Raw genomic sequence first — 22,005 nt, forward strand, 5'->3', positions numbered from 1 at the left:
GCTTCAGGTGTAACCCCCTTGATCCCTCAATGAGAACTCAAACAACTCAATGAGGAGTCCATCACCTCACCTCCTTTCCTGCTCTTCTTGGTCTTGGAGTGGTCAGAATCACTGCCCCGCCACCCCCACCCGCCACCACCACCACCACCCCTGTAAGCAATTGGGATAAGAAGGAACACAGCAAAGCTGGGAAGAAAGAAACAAATCCTCCCCGGTGGCGTGCCACCTGTCTGCAGCAGCCCAGGCTGCCACCACGCCTTGCCCAGTCCACGAAACTAGAATTTGGGGTGATCATTTGCATTACAAAAGACTTTTTCATTTCACCTAAAGCATTTTCCTTAGAAGAAATGTCAGCTTTCCTTTAAAGAAAGACTTTCTCCGGTGCATTTTTATTATTTGGATTATTATGATTTTCTACATCTCTATCTTATTACCACACCTGAAAAACGAGCTTTTGTGAGCAGATAATACCCCTTGTCCTCCCTTCAGCCTCCTCTGCAGGACCCGATCACCAGAGACACTCAAAAATTCAGTGACAAATGCACCCTTTTCGGGGCACACCGATTGTATAAAGAGTGCAGTCACAAGCCAGACGAATTCCATTTTCAGATTGCCCCAGCTGAATAAATATACAAACCATCCCTCCGCCTGTTCTCTCCCTGCATTTTCAAGCAGTAGGTGGGACTAATAAAAACACTACCTCCTGTTTGTATAGCACTTGACACTTTCAAGGCGACTCTCATAACCCAAAATCATTCTCCATCCCGACACTCATCCGAAACCATTCCCATCCCATTTCCACCCTCACCACGGCCCCTTTTTCTGGTGGCCAGCCCCGTGCCAGCTTCTGCTGGGTGAGGCCGTGTGCCCCCGCCCCTGGCAAGTCCATGTGTTCTGTGAAGCGCTTCCTCGTCAAGAGTCAGCCAGCCAGAAATGTGGGCAGAGAGCGGGGGCCAGCGTGTTCAGGTTCTGTTTATTATGTCTCACAGCCTTGTTTATAGTCAAGGTGAATGACATTATTCCACTTTGCATGGTAATGAAACAACTCAATGAGGACTCCATCAGCCAAGCGCTTTATATGGCAGATGAGCTGCTACAAATCTGTCGTGCACGCTGCGTGACTCAGCTAATGCTACCATGGTTGGAGAGCACACCAAGACCAGCCACCATGTTCTGCACCTGGCAGAGGGGAGGGAGCAGAAGGGCCAAAGGGAGTCAGAACCAAGAAGGGAAAAGGTGATTGACAGGGCTCAGCCCCCAAACCTGGGAAGGCCTGTGGCCCCATCCTGTAGTCTCCCATTTGGTCCACAGCATCTTGTGGAGTCCTGAGAGGCCACAGTAACAGGAAGACATCTCTGCTCTTGGGTTCTTCCTCCACAGTCTCACGCCAAGTGGCACAGGCTTTCGACGACAGGGGTGTCTTTGCCACCTCTCTTGCTTCCAAACCGAAGGGATACAGATTTAAAGAGGGCTGACATTGGCCGATGGAAGGACAGCCTTGGATGGAAAACCGTATTTCCCCTGCCTTCCTTGGAAGTGGCACAGACAGGGTCAGGAGAGTTCTGGGCACTCCTGGGGATGGGAGACCATCCGGCCTCTGAGTGTGCTTCCCGACCCCCCTTCTGGTTCATGGAGAAGCAGACACCACACTGACTGCTCTCTTTTCCCCCAGCTCCTTCCCCTGAAGTCTTCCCCGTGTCACCCTCCCCAGGCTCTCAGCCCAATGGGATTCTCAGCCCAGGACCTGCAGTGCCTGGACCCTCACTGTGCATAGGAGACGCTCCCAGATTGGTACCCGGAGGCTGGAGGCCCAGCCTGCAGCCTGGGCAGGACACCATTTCACAGCTTCAGTTGATTGAGAGCAGCAAGTTCTGGGGAGAGCACCCGAGAGTAAAATCAGCTAGGAACTTTCCGGCTGCCCATCCCGCCTGAGACGAAAGAGGGAAGGGTGAGGGCTTAGAGCAGGAACCCATACCTCACCGTGGCCTTGGAGAAGGAAGCCTCAAAGAGCTTAATATTCCCAGGATGTAACGCCCTCCTCTGAGGAATTTGGAAGTTGTGCTACTGCTCTTATCACTACCACACACCTTCACCCACTGCCTGAGTTCCAACTACCATGTCGCATGGCTGTGGGGACAGAGGCACAGCCTAACACAAAATGGCCACACACAGGAGTACATGAAAACAAATGGGGGGAACAGCCCAGGAGGCCAGCTTGGAGGAAGCAATGTGAACAAGATGGGAGGTGTGGCAAAACCTCTCTCAATCAAGTCCCCCCCGCCCATTGTTGGCACACCTGCCACTCCACAATGCACGTAGCTGGGGCAGAAACACACGGCCTTTGTATCACAAAGGAACAAGTCAGACTGAATGGGCACAGAGGCAGCCACCCCAACAGTCAACCTCAGGGCTGGCAGGTTCCCGGTCCCTGCTTGTTTGCATCTGGGTGTGCTCCAGCCCTCTGGGTCCACACTTCAGTGTTTTCTGCTCAGCTGCGTTCCCCCTCCGGCCCTAGCTTCCTAATTTGATCTGCACATTGAACCACCTGTGGGGGGGATCCCTCGGGCCCCAACGCCAACCTGTGCTGAGGTGGGACCTGGACACTTGGGTTGTAAAAACTCGCTCGGTGACTGCAATGAGCAGCCAAGGCATGAGAACCACTGTCTTAGACTACTGTCTTTTTTCAAATATACGCACCTGGGAGCTTATCAGAAATGCAGACGTCTGGGTCCCACCCCAGGTCTGTTGGATCAGCATCTCTGCATGTGGACCCTGGGAATTAGCCCTTGTAACAGGCTTTCTGAGGGGAGGAATTCCTGGATGCTCAAGTTTAATAATAAATACTGCTCGGAGGACCCTTCCTCACAGCAGAGGCGTCCAGGGCTGTGAATGGTGGTCATTGATTGTGTTCTATTTGGTTTGCCGAGGGCAACAGGAAATTCCACACCAGCCCCCAAACAGCTTAACACTCGAGTGGGGCCGAAAGGCCACTCAGGGTGGAGAACAGTCCTCAAAGTCACAGCTCTGCCCGGCCTACTGCCCTGGCTTGCCCTGGGCCTTTGAAGGTCCCGGGCACAGAGCACACCTCGAGCCCATGAGGGAGTCCACAGCACAAGCCAGAGCAAAGGAAGACATTAAATGGAAGACGCGGCACCTGCAGGTGGCCCAGCTAACGAGGCGATAAGGGCTTATGGAAGAGGAAATGGAAGAGGTCAGGGATGAGGTATGCTTGGATATTGCTCTAGATGTTGTAAACATTTCTCTTTGTTTTGTCACAGACCAAAATCTGGATTGGCATGACCAAAGTGCCTGAAAGTAGCCATGAGCGCGGAGGGCTCTGTGCCTTTTGTGGGAAGCAAGACATAAAGGTATGAGGACAGCTCCACCCCTCGGGGAGATCATCTCAGTGGTTACTAGCTTAACGCTCACAATTGTTAGACACACACACACACACACACACACTCCATGGGAGTACCATAAATATTAGCTATCACATTCCTCTACAAATGGCCCACGTACCCTCCCTTAGCAGCAAAATTCGGGATACCCAACCTTGGTCCTTCATGCCTCTCGTTGTGGGACGACGTCACCCTGTACCACGACACCACCATCTGTAACCTTCATTTCACCAATAGTTGGCAAGAACTCGAGGCCCCGGATGAAGCCACCGCACAACACTCTTGTTCAGATTTGTCTCCTGAGGAGAGTGGAAGTGGCAAAAAGGCCCCTCTTAGGACGTTTCATATTTCCATAACTCCATGCTCTTCCAATTTATATGCACCTTGTTTCAGCAGTAGAGTTGGCAGCAGATGTACATTTTGTATGTAAACAATGTTTAAAATACCCTGTTCGAAAATTTGATCATTAAATTAATTCTGGCAGCTTTAGCTAAGGATTTTTGTTTTGTTTTACTGGTGGGGGCAGGGGAATACTACCTGATCTAACTAGGAACATCCCTTTGAGGCTTCAGAGTTCTCGAACATGAAATTCCACAGGTCTCTTCAGCGTGAGAGCTAGGAGGCATGTGTTCTTTCTCCTTGGTGGTTCATACAGACACAAACTGTCACCTATAGACACGATGGGCCATGGCAGGGCAGGGTCCCAACACCAGTGGGACTCAAGAGCCTTCTTGGCATCGTCTAACTGCAGCCAAGGAAGGATGAGATTCACAAAGTTACTGGACAGAAATGCAAACACTGGAAGCCCTGCATATTTCAAAAGGCCCATCACCTCCGCAAGAGGAGAATGCTTCTGCCCCCTTTTCAGTCACCTGCACTCTAGAGCTTATGCCTAATCAGGTGCTGTTACATTGAGTCAAGCTGAAAGTTCTGAAGAGATGCCGCCACTCCAAATCCATCAGCTGTGAATTATCCCAATAGTTCCTCCAGCACGTTCTCTGGGATTGAGTCTACCTGGAGACCAGCCTCTTCCGGGGTCCTTCTCCACTTTCTGGTCTCCCTGACGAGGATTCATCTCCTTGGCACCGCAGTCTTGTGCCAAAGTCAGCTTTTCCTTGGGCAGCTAGAGGAGGTTCCATGCACCTCACTCATCCTCCAAGAAAGAGTTTCCTGACACATTTCCAAGAGCAGCCCCAGGGTGCCGTGAAAGCATTTTAGGAAGTTTCTCCACAACCCGATGTTCACAGTGATCTTCTTAGCCTCGTGTTCAATCCCAAAATGTCAGACATCAAGAAGGAAGCTGCTGAATAGCCAAGGTGGCCCTCGCAAGAAGGACCATTCTACGAAAGCATGCTCCGAGGAAGCAAGCTAGAGATTTATAGCCTAAGTTCCCATTCTCTCCCATCATAATTACATGACCTGCATGGAAGGTGGATGGAGAGAAACAGGGAAAGTACTAGACACCGTGAGAGCTGTCTATGCTACGGGAATTCACCTCCCTTGCCAAGCTGTCTGTCATTCTAAGAGATCAGTGATGTATGATACCATAGGAAGGCGAGGGCAGAGACTACATTAAGCAGCAGAAAAGTTATATGGTGCCCCATTGCACAAAAGTCTACTGGTGCTACATTTCCTGATGATTCGTTTTCTGAAAAACTTCTTGGTAGAATTGAGGAAGATTTGCCAGCTGTCTCTTCCTTAATAGTAGTTCCACATCAGAAGTCGTGAAGGACATCTTCCAAGACCCTTTCTGAAAGGGTCTTGCAAAGTTAGGGGAGTCTTGTGAATTTCTTAGACTAAGATGGGCAGTGAGCACAGCTTTTCACACTGGTCCTGTGGAAATGGATAAAACAGCCAACTCCATGGAGTTTGCACTTTCTCCCAGAAACCATCTGTCAATGACAGTGCTAGAAATCCGGGATTTCACAGAGACCTCTCTCCTAAACTGTGAGTTCCCAGCACCCAGAACTGGCCATTACACCGTGATAGCAAATCACAAATGTGAGCCAGAGTCTTCTAACTATTCCTCACAGGGATACAGGATGCTAGGGAGTCAGCAATCCTAACCGAGGAGGGTGTGGAAGGGGTGGAAATTGCATTTGCATTATTTACAGATTAGCCCGACCTAGTAAATCTGCCTTCTCAGTGGAGATGACCCAAGGAAGGCGTTCTGGAGGGCAAGTTGCTAATCCACGGAAGGGTGACCACAGCAACGTGCTCCCGCTGACTGAAACACAGGCGTGGATACGTGGAATAGAGTCCCAGCTCTGGTGGCTGGATCACGCTTTGGAATGGCCCTTTATCCCCTCCTCACCCCCAGCCTCCCAACCTAAACGCCACTGCTTTTGAATACCTATGACATTTCACATTAGAAGATGGTCTTGGCAGCAAGGGAAGGGGAAAGCTGATGATCTCCCAGAGTCCCCATCTGAGGTCTAACTGAGCCTCCTCTGGCTTTGGGACAGCAAATCTAAGTACATTTTGGACCTCAGGAACCTGGGGTAAGAGTCTTTCTCCATGAGGCTGTGTACTTTCCCTTGGGCTTGGTCAAAGCAAGTCAGGGACGGCTCTTCCATGTTCTTCCTCGTGGCTTCTCTGGTCTGGAAGTCTATGTTTACCTGGAGACACAAGTAGAGAGCATGGTCAGAAGCTCTGAAGGGCCAAGGCACCTGGCAGCTGGTCCTAGCTATGTAATAACCAGTGACAGCATCTTCTATATGTAAGGTCATTCTTGCTTTTCCAGCTGTTTTCATGGAGCTCCTCCCTTTGGGTCCCAGAAAGAATCCTGTGAGGTCTGAAGACCAGACATTCCTCGTCCTCATTTATAGATAAGGACAGTGAAGTAAAGAGACACTAAAAAGCTGGTCTAAAATAATATGGAAAGTTAGTCATGCGGCCAAGGCAAACCCCAATTCCCTTAACTCTTGACCCAGAGGCCTTTGCAAAGTCAGGCAGAGTTAGACTAGAGACAAGTTTTAATGCTGGCTCCCCAAAGTAAGCTTGCCCTCTTGTCCTTTATTAACTACTAAGAAAACAAACGGCCCTGGGAGAGAGACTATGGTGAGAATGCACATCTCTGTTCCAAGCATCACTAAAAGAAGCGTACAGCATCCTGGCCACTGACCAAAGGCGTCCTGCAGCCAAGTCGAAGTGTAATTGATGAGGTCTAGGTGTGTAGTGCACCTAAACTTATAGAAGGCAAATATTTTTCTTCTCTAAAATCCTCCCAAGTAAAATTTTTGTTGTTTCTCTCAGAACAGCAGTACACAGACATTCATTTTCTTATTATAAGGAATTACAAGTTATCACAAAATAAATTATTGTAATTACTCACTAATAAGCTGTGACAGATACTCAATAGGTGCTTTATCCCTAATACTCAGAGTAATCTTGATGGTCTATCCTTTTACATCAGGGAAAAGGTGACTTAGAGAAGCTAGGTAACTTGACCAAGATCACGCAGCTCGTAAGTGGTGGGACTGAGACTGGACCCAGCTTCCAAAGTGGATGCTCATTCCACGAAGCCATGTTGCCTTCCACTCGGACAGCTCACATGGATTCACTGGCATCCGTCCTTGCAGAATCGCTTTAGAAACAGAGTTCCCTGCAGGCACGTATTTAACTGACAGACAGCTAAAACATGCCTGATGGAGCTCCTTTTATGCAAGCTCTTGGCTCTGCCCCGTAAAATGATCCCCTCTCCATCAAGAGCCATCAGAAAGAGCAGTGAGGCTTAGTTCCAAAGCAAGTCCCCACCCACCCTGGCTCAAACCCCCGCAAGGAGGGAGCTGTGAGCTGGGAGCCATGGACGGAGGTCTGACAAGACGCTTGCCACCACCAACACACCTCCCTCGGAGCCTGCACATCCACAAACTCCTCAAAGATCCTATGGGCCTTGGAGACCAGTTTTGCAGTTGACCTGGTCTTCTTGTACTCCTCGCAGGCCAACCAGAACTCCAGGTTCTCCTCGCTGAACTCCGTCTTCAGGAAGGCGCGGAATGCAGCCACCCCACCTGGGCACATGGAGGGAGGTGGAGAAGAAGAGAGACAGGGAGAAGCTTAAGCTCAGGAACTGAGAAGAAAGAGAAAGGTAGTAATAACGTGAAAGTGGCTCTGACCATCTTGCCCCCCCGGCTCCTCCTCCACATGCTCGTGAAGACTTTATGCCTGTAGACACACAAGTTCTCTTAGAGGCAAGCCCGGCTCCTTCCTCAAGGATCACCGTGATATGAAGGGGAAATGTTTAGGAAACCACAGTAATAACAGTATGGGAAGGCCTGGTCACTACTAATCGCGGTGGCCACTGCCGACCCCCAAATGCAGAGTTGGCTGTCCCCAGGGTCTACCGGGTGAGCCTGTGTTTCTAATTAGTCCAAAGAAATGCATGTAATCCAGTCCTTAACCCTAATCCAAGTCAGCCACCCTGATAAAACAAGCTTATAAAACGAACTAGAGGGAGGTGTGAATTCCTCAGGGCAAATCCATCACTGCTACCAGAATAATGTCTGAAAATGAACACGTACTGAAATTTAGCTGGCAATGCCATTCTTATTATACCGACACGGTTCCCAGCCTTTTTACAAACACCTCTGAGGCGCTGTGTTTTAATGGCGTATGCCATTGATCGTTTACTTGGAAAGATCTTGCCTATCAAATTCTGTGTTTTAACTAAGATTATAATTTTTATACTAAATGAGTTAACAATTAGTACACCCTTTCATTTTGATTAATCAATGCCATGCCTATTGCTAAACAAAGCCTCCAATCAGAATAAGATGAACAGGGTTACCACATAGATTTGGAAAGGAAAATAAGCTTCACTGACAACCTATGCCTTCAGTTCATGTTTTTATTTTACAGTATTTTTTTATGAATTATTTTAATCCTTAACACATGCTTCTCTAATTGAATACCTGTGACAGTTTTCTACAAAACGCTCTCTGGGAAGGACAGATACAGCCTAGAATAAAGAAGTCACTGCATTAATTAAACATGAGTCCGGCTATAATGTTTTACTTCTTTTCTAAAATTCATTAGGAGGGCAATATGTTAACAGTTCTTAATTCTGGGGGATGGGACGCCTTGAGCATCTGAGGTCCACCACTGTGCAGCAAGACAGAGCACCACTGCCCAGGATCATTTGCTGGATGGGTAGCACCGTGCTGTTGATGTATTTAACTGTTTGTTTTTACTTTTCTGAAACATTTTTATTTCTCTTAATTAAAAAGTCATTGTTTGACAACACTATGGTGGTTACCAGAGAGAAAAGTAGGTTGGGAGAGGTAAAAGAGAGTAAAAGAGATCAAATATATGGTGATGGAAGAAGACTTGACTTCGGGTGGTGAACACACAATGCATTATACAGATGATGTATTATACAATTGTGCACTTAAAACCTATATCATTTTATTAACCAATGTCACTCCAATACATTGAGTAAAACCTTTTAAAAAGTCATTATCTTTCAATAGAGACGTCTTAATGTCCATGCTAGAACACTAGTCAAAAAAGCCAAAACTTTTCATTGCAAGAGACACAAACTTGAGAGAGAAACGGGTTTTGATGGGACTCCCGAAGCTAAATTTTAAATCACAAAGAAATCTAAGTTTGGAGGTCTGCTGAGCTGAAAGTGTCTAACAAAACTAGGGGTGGCCATGCAATTAATCACCCCAGCCATATTTTTGAGAATGAAGGGGGCACTTCTGTTAATTACATGGGGACAATGGACAAAAACCATGACCACCACAGGCAAAAACCGGGACATATGGTCACCTTAATTCTAAGAGAAGGAAAATGGTGAAATCAGAGTATGATGTTAGCTTGTTTCCCATCAGACAGGGTGGAAATAAAATTGTTTCTGTGCTAGGCAGGGAAGGAGGAGAAGAGTAACACAGTTTAGACTCAAATAAGAAAAAGGTCTGCTCAGGGCCCCATCCAACCTCATTCCTACATTGGGTTCAAAACCCTGAGAGGAGGGAGTAGAAACCCCAGATAAATTGAAAATCAAAGTGACTGTGAAACAGTGACATAGTCAACTCAATTTTTTTTAAACAAACTGCTAAGGTACAAGGTACTATTTGGGACACATCAGAGAACAAATCAGAAAATCTCTGCCCATACAATCCCTCATTAGGCTCTTTTTGCTGCCCCTTGTCTCCTCCAAGTTCTCCAAGACGAGGTCCAGAGGTTTCCACAGGCTCTGAGGAACTCGGATTTGAGAGCTAACCTGCCTGCCAGGAGATCACCACCATGGCAGAGGTTACAGGCAGGTGTTGGATGGAAAACCACCTCTAGCTGTGGAAGCCTCTGAGGAGACAGTGCCCCTTAAAAGGGGGTGGTGGTGCTGGTTCAGCAAGGTGGCCTCTTAGTGGTGGCCAGTCCACACATCGATGCATGACAAGAGCCATGGATACTGTCAGTGGACCCAGGGAGGACCTGAGGACCACAGGCTAGATTCACCTCCATCCGCAACCCCATTGCCTTTCCACTATAGTCAGGAAGCGGGAAGGAAAGGATGGCGGAAGGACCCTAACACACGGCATTTACCTAAAACAAATGCAAAGCGACTTCGAAAAATAACTTGGAAGAGCCTGTTTTGTTTCGTGTGTTTTTTAATTCTTTTTCTCTCTTTTATTTTTAATTTGAAGAGCCTGTTTTTAAACCAGCCGCGATTTAATTCCTTGAATGGGAAAGTTCATGTGTTGTTTGTGTTAGATTTTGTCTTGTTTTTCATCAAGCAAAAACAGATGCTTGCAAGCAAGCCGACTCTAGTTCCAGATAAAGAAAGAAAATTACCTTTCTGCCTCCCTCAGTGGTATTGGTGAAGATAACCCAGTGAAGGAGGAAGGAAACTGGCCTCGTGCTATGCAAGCTACAGGCGTTATCTCTTTTCATGTCTCGGCTTTGTTGGGTCTTCATGCGATTAAAGAGATAACACCTGCAAAGTGCTCTCAGGGATGTTGCTTGACTTCTTCCCATTTTACAAGAGACTGATGCTTAGAGAAGTGGCTTGACTGAGGTCACTCAAGTGATCATACGTGTCATTTGACCCCTATAAGGTATAGAACCTCCCAGTTAAACACAGCAATAACACCACCTCGATTCATTCTTTCACCCAATATGACCCAGTCATTCTGCGAGGCGCTAAAAACAGGCACAATTAAGCTCTCACAGTACCTGCAGTGAAAGGGCAATTTGAGCCCGGAAAACACCATGATGGTAATCCTGGTACATACAATAAGTGATAGGATAGGGAGAGCGTAGGCTGTGGTGAGAGTACCCAGGAGGGACACCTGAGCCAGACCTGAGGAGGGAAGGGAGGACTTCAGGAGGGAGAAGCTTCTAAGCTGAGACGTGAAGTTGGAGAAGGAAGCTGAGTGACAGAAGGACAGAAAAGATGGGGAAGAGAATTGCAGGAAGGGGGATCCACGTGAGCAAAGGCCTGGAATTAAGGCACTCTAAGTAACCAGAACTCGTTTAGTAAGACTAGTGTTTAATAACGGTAAAAATTATCGAGCCTACTTGTAGGATAGACATACACCAAGACGCCTGTGGAAGAGCTGGAGAGGTAGGATGAAGCCGGGGAAGAGAACGTTTCAAGATGGAGGAAGTGACCTCTGCGCCAGTGCTACCCAAAGGTCAAGATACCAGTAGACATGGTCTGAGAAGTGGTGATTAGATTCAGTGACAAGATTCGGCAACCCCTGGCAGGGACAGTCTTCGTGGTATGATGGGGGCCCTGGCCATAGGGGGGTAAGTATAGTGGTGAATGAGAGGGGAGGAAGTAGAAACAGTTAATTCAGATGTCTCTTGCAAGAAGGGAGGAGAAAGATCAGACCTCATAGCTGGAAGGAAATTGGAGGTCAGAAAAGAGGGGTTTTTAAATATATGGTGATGGAAGGGGAGCTGACTCTGGGTGGTGAACACACAGTGTGATTTATGGATGATGTGGTACAGAATTGCACACCTGAAATCTATGTAATTTTACTAACAATTGTCACCCCAATAAATTAAAAATAAATTAATAAAAAAAAAAAAAGAATATGGACAACTAAAAAAAAAAACAAGAAAAGAGGGGTTTTTTGGGTTCTTTGGGGTTTTCTGTGGGTGTTTTTTTTTTTTTGTAAGGTCATCTTGAGTATGGTTAAATGTTGATCTAATCAGAAAAGAGCTGTTGAGCAGGAGGAATTGAAGTTAAAGGAAAGAGTTTAATTGATAACACGTTGGCCTAGGAAGGTAGAACAGAATTATGATGGAGAGAAAGAGGGAAGGCTGCATATGGATGCAGGCAGGTTTCTAGTTTAGGTGCGTGACAAAGGAGCTGCTCTCTGGTTGTAGCTGGACAAGGAGGTAGGACTTAGGGAGCGTAGGATTTTGTTTTTATTGATTGATTTAGGATTTGGGGCAGGGAGTTTTATTTATTTCCTATAGGCCATGCTTTTTTGCTGGGGATTTTGCGAAACACCAGCTCCATTGATTTTCATGGTGTCACTCTCATTTTCCATAGGAAGAAACTAAAGCTTACAGAAGGCAAATAGATTTCCCACTTGCACAGCTGGCAAGAAGAGCCATGTTTCCCTACCAGGTCTATACGACTGCAAAGCAAGAAATTTCCAGATGTGCTTGCAGGCAGAAGAGAAAGAGCAAGGGAAGAGCAAGATTAAAGAAGCAAAAGTGTAGCATCTGGAAGAGGCAAATTCTAGAGAAGGAGAGAGATTAAGAAGTGGAAGAACTTGTCTTCCTTAGAATCAAAAGGAGAGAAAAAGAGGGCTGCGGAGGAAGATAGAAATGGTCAGGGAAGGGATGGCTTGGAGATGCAGCAAGTTGATCTTCCTTATAAATTTGGGGAGTAGGAGGTCTGCCTCCATGTGCCAGGTTTTGGGGATAAGGTATGAGTAAGACAGATAAAGTCACCACCTCCCAGAATTCACAAGCTAGTCTCATGCAACAGACATTAAGCAATAATTTTAAATAATTAATTGAATAAGTACAAGTAAAGTGTGTGCTATAGTGGGGATACCTAAGAATAGAAAGAGTTTGGAACGGCTACTTTGGGAAAATGAATGGGAAGATCATAAGAAGCAGGCAAACAATTGTAAAGGCCTAGAAGTTAGTTCCTGGAGAAGGTTACGATGCACCAGGAAGGGAGCAAAGACTTTTAGTTTTGAGGTGTACCCATCACTCAAAGAGAGGAGCACCAGTTCTTGGCTGGCAAATGAGACTTGAACCTGAACAAAAGCAAGGATTTAGCACCTGGCAGTTAGAACACTGAAGAAGGGGAGAAGGATAAACAGAAAGTTTAAAAAAAAAAGTTGAAGCGAGACATGGAAAAAATAACCACCCCAGGCATTTACTGAGACTTACTTTGGGCCAGGCGCCGCACCCAGTGTTTTATGAACCCTGTCGCATTTGCTCCACAGAGCGAGGTGGTAGCATAGGTCCTAATATGTTTCCATTTTGTGGGGAGAACAATGAAGCATAGAGCAGTTAAGTAGGTCAAGGTCACGTGGTGAGTAAGTGGCAAGGATGCCAACCTACAAAGCCAGCATCCTGATGTGAGTTGGTGGTCCAGTGTGTGCGGGGGAGGGGCCCGCTCCATGCTTGTGCCAGTGGCGCTGGAGGGAAGGGGAGGCAGTGCCAGTGCAGCAGGAGACAAGGAGGCCATGAGTAACACCACGGATGGAGACGTTTCCAAGAATGATGACAGCAGATGAGACGGGAGCAAGTGAAAAGTCACCGAGGAAGGCGGAGGAGTATCTGAGAGTAGAAGAACACCACAGAGGCAAAGATGGGCGTGGAAGTACCACTCAACTGAATTACATCGAAGCAGTTGAGACCATCTCAGTGGGGATGCGGAGTTGGAGTAAAACGTCTGGTGAACTCGTACCCCGCCCGCAACTGTCTGGCAGTTTCACTGAGGCAGCCTACCGAAACTTGCCCATTCCACCTGGGGCGGGAGCACCTCTGTCTCAGTCGGGAGCACGGTTCTGATCAGAGGCAACCCTGTAATTAGCTCTCTGACCTTAGACAGTGCATTCAACTTCACTGAGTCTTCGCATCCTCATCTGTGAAGCGGGAGGGTTGGATGTGATGACCTCTCCCAGAGGGAGTTGGCACTCTTGCTCTGTGTCCCTGTCGTCACTTAGATACGCCTGCATGAGACACAGCTCTCAGCTGCTTGGTTGACGTCCTCCTCCTCATCCATCCATCATACATGGAGGACATGCCCCGGGCAAAGTTCTATGTGGTCCAATCTACGTACGAGTATATCAGCCCACCTCATGCTTACACCAACGCTGTGATCAAGGCTGAGGTGCTGGAGCCAGGGTTTGAGTCCTGTACTGCCTGGACATCTCAAAGCCAAGTCTTCCATCTTTGAGAGTGTAAGCTAAACGTCTGTGGTCACGTGGGCCAGTGAGAGGGGGAAAGTAGACTTACACACATCTGTGTGACCTCTGAGCCCACAGTGCCTGTCTATCTTCTGGATCACTGGTGGGCCCCACGTTATCATTTCTGCAAAGGAGGGATGGACAATGAATGGCGCCAAATCAGACAATCATGCTGAAAGTATACCACAGCAGGGCAAACGTGCCATTTGGCTTACAGAGCTGAGGATTCTCCCACAGGAGGACATCCGCCGTCACCTTCTCTGAGGCCACTAGGTACCACAGATAACCTGGAATCTGCCTTCACTTTCTTCCTTCCCTTCCCACGGCACTGACACCCACTCAAAGCATCCTTCCTGAGATGCAGTGTCACCTCACAGAGCAGACAGGCACATTCCCCAACGGTGGCCTGGGCACGCTGTAACAAAGCATGGCTGAATGACCTTGTAAAGCTGTCTGCTCTTTCAGGCACCCTGACCCAAAATGTGGTCACCTGTATTACCAGGGCAGGCTTCCAAGGGAGTGGGAGGGGAACCAAAGCAAATACATCGTTTGAAATTTGCCAGAGATTTCAAGGGAAGAGCTTCAGGAGAGATGGGGAAGAAGGGGAGCATGGCCTGGGAGGGTCTGGACCTGAGAAGCAGCAGCATCTCGATAACAGATTATGGCAAAGACTCTGAAAAGCTCGCAAAGCCTTGCACGGACTGGCCTGCCCACAGCCCTCCTCCTCTGCTTGCCCACCCCGCTCAGCACCAACCTCCCTGCGCCCTTTCATATTCCCAGGGCCAGTGTTGAACAAGGTTGACAGAGAGTCATTGTGCAAAGAGAAACCATTGGGTAACAATGGACTTGAGAAGAGGTGGAAAGCCCCCCAGGGCTGCAGGACCCCTTCCCTTTCCCAGAGCAGATGGCCTCAGAGGGCTTCTGTGTACAGACCATTAGTCCCTACTTGGCCCACCTTTCCTGTCTATGTGACCAGCAAAGGGATGGTACAGGACCAGAGCCATCAGAATTTCTTCTTCCCATCTGTATCCTCTCCTCCCCCTTTTCTCCCTTCCCACCTTTTTCCACTAAGTTTTTCACCTGGTCCTCACCCTCGCTCCTCAGCATCTTTTGCTGCCCCCCTCCCTTTTCTTCTGTCCTCTGTCCCTTTTCACCCCCTTTTCCATCTTTCCCTTTCTCTCAACCAGGACCCACCCCTCCTGCTTGTTCTTAAACTACAGTTTGTCCAAACATTCAGGATGCTGGTTTATCTCTGAAAGGCTCATCGGCTGTTCCTGGCATCTTTCAGAATGACCTACTTTGCTTAACTGTGCTTCTTCTGCCAGAGTCCTGCCACGTCTGGCTCCGTGCCCCCCAGACACCACTCCCGCCCCTACACCCAGGGACCTGGAGTCCCCCCTCCATCTCATCCCCACAGATTCCTGGCAGGTAGACAGTGACTTTTCTCTGATCCCTGAAGCTATTCCCCCTGGGATTGTGGCCTAACACACACTAGCTAAATGTGACCTTGGGCAAGACTCTGGGCTCTCTGTGCCTCAGTTTCCCCATCAGTGAAATGCGGATCCTGACTGCACCTGCTCCATGGGACTGTGGCGGTAATCCTGTTTACGTAACACCTTGAAACAGCACACAGAGCCTGACATTTCAGACGGTGCATGTTCCCCACGTGTTTGTGACCATTACGCCTCCACTTCAGTTGTTTAGGGAGTCATCATCCAGAACACGGCCTGACTGGCACCAAAGGAACAGTGCTGGTCACTTAACGTGGTGGGTGGTGAACAATTCATGAAACTGGGAGAGAAGCAGGGGGACCTGCCTGTTTTTCATTTCATGTCTTCCTTTCACTTCGTAGGACGCGCTAAGAAGTCCAGGCGCTAAGAATCTTACCCCATTTTTTTGAGGGTGCCTCTCTAGTCGCAGGAGGGAAAGGCTGTGTCCAGAATTCCTGGAACACTGGGCAGAATATTTGCGTCCTCCTGAGCAATCTCCAAGAACACATGCTGTGGCCACACATGTTACCGGCTGCCGGCGTTCTCCCTCCAGTTCTTTGATGCAGGGTGCTTACATAAGGAGAGAAACTGGGTCACTATGAATGAGCAGTGCAGCTGGTGCAGCACGGAGGGTGGCGTAGGTAACAGTTCAAGGTCCAGGAGCCCTGATTTAGCTGGCATCGGGGCTGGGCTGGAGTCTAGCTCAGTTCCCAGGTTTGGAAAAATACGAACTCACAGGAATGATTTTTTTTTCCTCCTTTTTTTTGAGCTCTCTGTTTACCAAAGTGAAGTCTCAAAGACCAGAGTCCTCGTGCATCCCTGATCAATTGGAAAAAACAAACTGGTGAATGAGTTCCAAGGTCAGACAGAGGACACGTATAAAATCCAGGATACATGGACTAATCGTGAAGTCAAAACCGCTTTCATGCAGAATCACGTTCACTAATTTGAAATTTGTGATGAGACTAGCATGAGAATCAAAGCCTTTCTTTTGTGTTACCTATAAAATACACAAACAAATATTTGTTTTGAAACAAATAACTAGGGCTCAGCAAGATTTAGGTAGGGAGATTGTTTAGAGAACCAACTATTTCCAGTTACTGGCATTTACTGGCAAGCAATTGGTTTGTTAATTATACCTCTGCATTGTAGTAACATAATTTTCTTCAATGATCTCTCCTCTGTTAGTGTACATAGAGCAAGATGATATATTATGAGTAGTAGGATGTGATGGTAGTGACAGCTTTTGAGCCAGAAGGACACAGGAGATCCTGTCACCAAGCAAATGTTGATACTCTGAGGTTACCTGGGTTCTTATTCCCAGGACGTGGTAGAAGACTAAGGACAGCCTCGGTCTTACAACACCCCTTCCAAAGTTCTTTCCTATTTTATCACTCAGAAGCTGAGGCAAGAATCAGAAAGAAGCAAGCTACAGCCGGTAGCTGCAACTATTATAAGACATAAGCAAGGAGTTTTCCATTAATGGGGAGGCATCCGAGATGTGCTCCTGATACAGTGAAAGTGTAGCATCCACAAGTGACTTTTTTAATACCAGAGAAGTATCATAAAGCCCCATGTCCACCAGTCCACAGCCTGAAAGACTGCAAAAGTTAAGTGTCCAGGAATATTTGTCTCGTTGGTTTGATACAGGAAGACCACAGGGACTCTTCATAAAGGGGATATATCACATTTACCTTCTGGGCTTTTAAAAACGACATCCCCAGAGGGGTCTCTTACATATCTTGAGGGGAAATTGGGAAGGGATGAGGAAAGGCTGCCAAAACTTCATGAGGCAAAGAGGGTGAAGTATAACGGAATTTGAAGAAGCCCACCTGTGATTCTACTACAACCCCAGCCTACCCCCAATGTTCGACCTCAAGCTGTCTGTGGGCACCAGTTGCTGATGCCATCTCTAGCATATGGGAAGCACGAGACGCATGTTTTCTCAATGAATTTAATGTTGTGCTATAAGGAAAACGGTAACAACAGTTTTCTCTCATGGAGCCCCTCTAGGTACAATTCATCATGGTCAGCATCTCACAGCCATCATCCCATTTAATTCTCACGACAACTTGACAAGCTAAAATCTTATCGTTTCCCTTGTACAGATGAAGAAAATGAGGTTTACAGAGGTTATGTAATTTGCCAAGGTCACATAGCTGGTCATTGACAGAATGGGTGTGGGGGGCCTGTCCAATTGCTTTCATTCAAACTGTTTCCAACAAGCTTTTCATAGCTGCCTTATATATGCCAGGCACTCCTATTGAGGCTAAGTGCACCCACATTCCTGGGTGCTGGTAAAAATTACAATAGGGTAGAGAGAATGGCATATCTCTTTCTAACACTTATCCTCAAATTACCCAGACAGCACGCCCGCCATATTTATTTACTGTGAACACCCTCCAGCATACCTGCTACAAATGTGGAATCTGCCACACACAGACGACCTGCCATCAAAGGGACGTGCTGCCTGAGAACTTTGGGAAGCTGCGATGCAGTGTTTAGTATGTTTCTTGGAAAGCACAGACCACCTGCCCCACCATGGCTCAGCCTCATGGTTGTACTTACTGGTATCTCAGAGAAGTGCTTCTCAAGCTTCAGTGGGCATGAATATTACCGGGGGGCTTGAGGAAAAACAGATTGCTGGGCCCTTACCTCCAGAAAGTGTAAGGGACATTCAGTATGTAAGGGACATTCAGAATGTAAGGGACATTACATTCAGTAGGTGTAAGGGAGAACCCAAGCATTTTCGTTTCTCACCAGCACCCAGCAGCTACTGGTGCTGCTTTCCTTGGATCGCACTTGGAGTTATACTCTTCTAGAAACTTTTTGACTTGGAGAGGGATATGGGGAGAGCTGTGCAGTGAATGGAAACCTGATTGTTAAACTGTATACTGTAGAGCTAAAGACCAATAGGATGAATAATTACGGGATTTCACGAGCTGGTAATTTTAGTGTTTGTTTGTTTGTTTTGGGTTTTCTGTTTGGTTGCTGTGTGACCAGGTCAAGTCATTATATTTTTCTATATCTCAACCGTTATCCCAAAGGAAGCTAATTTTTTAAAATTAAAAGCTTCTTTATTGGTCTTTTCTCAGAGATGGATACTAACTCTGAAAATGCAAAAGAGCTTTCAATTATACTATTGCACTAACCTAGCCTTCCCTGGGTCTGGTGGGGACAGGTCAGTAGTGACCCTCCATGCTCCATTCAAACAACGAAACAAAGCTAAGGCCAAAGAGATGCCCAGGTGAGGTGCTCTGTCATCCAGGTGTGGGATCAGGCTGAAACGGGTGAGTGGAAAAAGGAAGGAGCCCTGCTTACGCCTTCACCTTAAAACTGGAATGAATCCACCTTTTATGTCCAAAGAAACCAAAGGAAGCATGGAGCGAGGGAGGGCGGGAGGAAGGAAGAAGAGAAAAAGGAAAGAAGGGTGAATTGATTCAGAGTTAAAGACTGAATGTCCCACTAAAAGCTGGACAAATAACAAGCATGTGCCTTACCCTCATGAGGAATAAAAGCAGAAGATGCACTATTTTGGGCCTGCTCCCCAGCAGCCTGTCAGAAAAGGTCTCCCACAGCCTGGGAGCCTTCACTCTCTCAGGTATGAGCTATAGAGGTAGAAAGGCTTCTGGGTGTCCACACACCCACCCTGGGGGGTGGACTACATGCACAATTCAGACACCAAGTCTAATTGTTACTGGATGAACAGGAAAATGATGCCAAATTAATGCACATTAGAAATCCTTTCTTATCTAACGAAGCCATCAGCAATTTTTTATTTCATGTTTCATTTGTTAGTTAAAAAAGAGAATGAGAGAGCACTGAGCAAGTGATTATTTCCCAGACCTCAGTGGGTGCTTCTTTAGCTTTGTACTGTGGTTGTCAGCAAATGTGATTAGAAATAAAACTGCTCCAAATATTTGCCTTCCAGATATTTTTTATTCTCAGATTTAAAAAATAGCAAAGTTGCTTTCTTTCCAACCTCCCCACCCCAAGATTGGAATCTGTGAGGTGCTCCCTAGACAGTGGGACCCTGCCAAGGACCAAGGAGAAGAGAAGGCATCATAACACAGGTGGCTTAGCCCCTCTTCTGGTTGCTCCAGCCTCTTCAGCTTTCATGTAGTTTCACATAACCCTGCAGGCAGCGCTGACTCAAACCACCTGCCTGGAGGTAACTAGTTATAGCCCAGCCTCAGTGGTTTCTATAGACAGCATTTTAGAACAAGAGGGATCGAGCCTCTGAGATGTCCTACTCCAGATCCTTCACCGTAGAAATGAGGAAGCAGCTTTTCCAAGAAGACGGAGGGATTCTGTCAAGTCCGCCCAGCAGGTGAGTAGCAGAGCTGGGTCAAAATCTGACTACCAGCCAAGGTTCTTCTTAACTGTGCAGAAGCATGTTCCCCGATGAAATGGAAACAATGCTCTAAACTAAAAGCACCCTTCTGCTCCCAGAAGTGAGGACTTCTAATATCGACAAGATGGAATTTAGGAGGAGCAAGCCCTAAACGTCCAGATTCTATCAGAAACCCTGAAGCCCCTTTGTCTGTAGCCAGCACACTGCATTATCTGTTGTGTTATTTGTGTGCGTGTCTGTTTTTCTCAGGAAGTGGCGTTGCCCACCAGGGAGGGATTATCCGTTCATCAACCAACCAATGGCTTAGCATAGATTTTGTACATAATGAACACTCGATACACATTTTCTAAAAAGAAATGAGTGCCCAAAACACCCGGCAAAGCAGGGATGGTAAAGACGTTCTGTAGACTGAGAATAGGAACAAAAATAATTATCTGAACTCAGGGAGGACAGCTGCCTAGGTGTGGAGAATTACCAGGGAGTAAGTTCTAAACTAACACACATTTTTCTGGAGCCCCGTCATTCAGTGATTCTCCTTTCTTTTTAGGACATTTTGTTGTCTTAATTGAAAGCCCTGCACACCTCTGATCAACCGTTGTCCCTCCGAAGGGACCAGCATACACGCAATCCCTTCGGAAAAGCTTAATCAACCCTAATTGAGTCACAATGCTAACCTAAATTAATTAGACTTTTAGAAAGTTGTTAACGCTCTCCAAGGTAACCTGGGCTCCACAGCCTTCACGGGGAGTAAATGTTCATATTCTAAAACCTTGAAATTCTGCCAGTGACCCCTGAATAAAGACCCCTTTCTTCTCACAGATGTTCACTCCACTGGCTTTTTATTTCCAAACTAAACAGAAATGAAAACAGAACATCAGGCTTCAAGAAGAATCACAGAATTTCTAAGTCCAAAAAAGCCTATTTCTGTAGTTTATTTCCAAAGAAGCAATCTGGTGCCAGCTTCTCGCCCCTTGGTGGAATCCCCATCTCAGAAGAGTGTTATTGAATTCCTGGAAACCAAAAGCGTCCCTAACAGAAGCAGAACCAAACGTCTTCAGGGCTAAAAGTCATTGAATCAAATCAAAGGAAACCTCTTAAATCTCCAGATCTTGCCACTGCAGCAACCCAAATATCCCCGAAGCTTCCATCCACTCATTTTACCACCCAAAACTCTCTCAATAATGGCTTAACATTACTAATTGGCATCAAAATTTGCAACCTTATTCTCCAGGCACCTTTATTTTGCATTTGATAAATAAAAGCATCATTTAAGAAAATACCACCATATTCTTACAAAACACCTTTGAGCCGAGAACCAAAAACTATCCACAAGGGTCCTCCTATGAAGATTCTCGTATCCAGGTGACAGGTAGCACACAGGTATTTCTAGCCCCTTTTCAGAATGAGGAAACAGCCTCAGGGATTTGTACTAAGTGAGTCAGTCATGAGTCTGAAATAGAAACAAAACTTCAAGATGACCTTGAATCCAATCCAGCCAAAAAGGCGTAAATTGCTAGTGACACTTGTTTAGCCTAATGTACCTCCAGGAAATAAGTCAGAATAGCCTCATAAAAAACAAGCATTACCATCAAATCCTAAGTGTTATCGTACATATGCCATTACCTTGGCAAATTCACCACATACGCTTCTGTTTGGGGGTATAACCATATGTTATATATGCTGTATCTACACTGCTTTATTTTCCTTTCTAAGTGTAATCCATAGAACAGTAAAATGACTATCTCACGAAATTACTTGTTACAATATGTGCTTATCCTCAGATTTTGCATTTCAATGTAAAATCTATTCAAAGGCATTTCTGAATTAGTGTTAGGACCAGGAGCATAGGCAGAGGGAAGTGCTCATCCAGTCAAAAGCAAAATCATTTCTAAAGACATCTTCTGAAGACCGAGGGGCTCCGACAGGGCTACTCAACTATCTAGTCGCTGAGCTCAGTCAAAATCAAGAACACAGGTCTGACGACCAACCAATGCCTTGCACTTCATTGTACAAAATCGTGTTCCCCAATTCAGTGGAAACTATTCTCTAAACCAGGGGTGTCCAAACTGTGGCCCGCGGGCCAACTGAGGCCCGCAATCCATTTTTAATTGGCCCGTAGCAAATTCCAAAAATATATTGAGTTTACTTAAATAAACCAGGTGAGGCAATACGTACTTCACCTCGAGTGAGTGGCCCGGCTGTGTGTGTATTTTACCGCGTATGGCCCTTGGTGAGAAACGTTGAAAAAAGTTTGGACACCCCTGCTCTAAACTAAAAGCAACCCTTTTGCTCCCAGATTAATCAGGACTTCTAATATTGACAAGACAAATTTAAGAGGAGCACCAATTATCTGTATGAAAACGTCTTTTCTCTTC

The 22,005-nt window shown here is 46.6% G+C and overlaps 1 protein-coding gene across 13 annotated transcripts in view; it reads right to left on the reverse strand.

Annotated features, from left to right (window-relative positions):
- Positions 1-4,959: 4,959 nt before the first annotated feature.
- Positions 4,960-22,005, reverse strand: part of RGS8 (regulator of G protein signaling 8) — a 36,402-nt gene continuing 19,356 nt past the window's right edge. For all 13 annotated transcript variants that reach the window (XM_033093010.1, XM_033093006.1, XM_033093008.1 and 10 more), the window contains 2 exons: positions 7,245-7,411; positions 4,960-6,016 (listed from right to left, as the gene is read on the reverse strand). In XM_033093010.1, coding sequence (XP_032948901.1) covers positions 5,834-6,016; positions 7,245-7,411 — 350 coding nt within the window. In that variant the 3' untranslated portion in view covers positions 4,960-5,833. The remainder of the gene's footprint in view (positions 6,017-7,244; positions 7,412-22,005) is intronic.

Source organism: Rhinolophus ferrumequinum, chromosome 22 (assembly GCF_004115265.2).
Source record: "Rhinolophus ferrumequinum isolate MPI-CBG mRhiFer1 chromosome 22, mRhiFer1_v1.p, whole genome shotgun sequence".
Classification (NCBI taxonomy): domain Eukaryota; kingdom Metazoa; phylum Chordata; class Mammalia; order Chiroptera; family Rhinolophidae; genus Rhinolophus; species Rhinolophus ferrumequinum.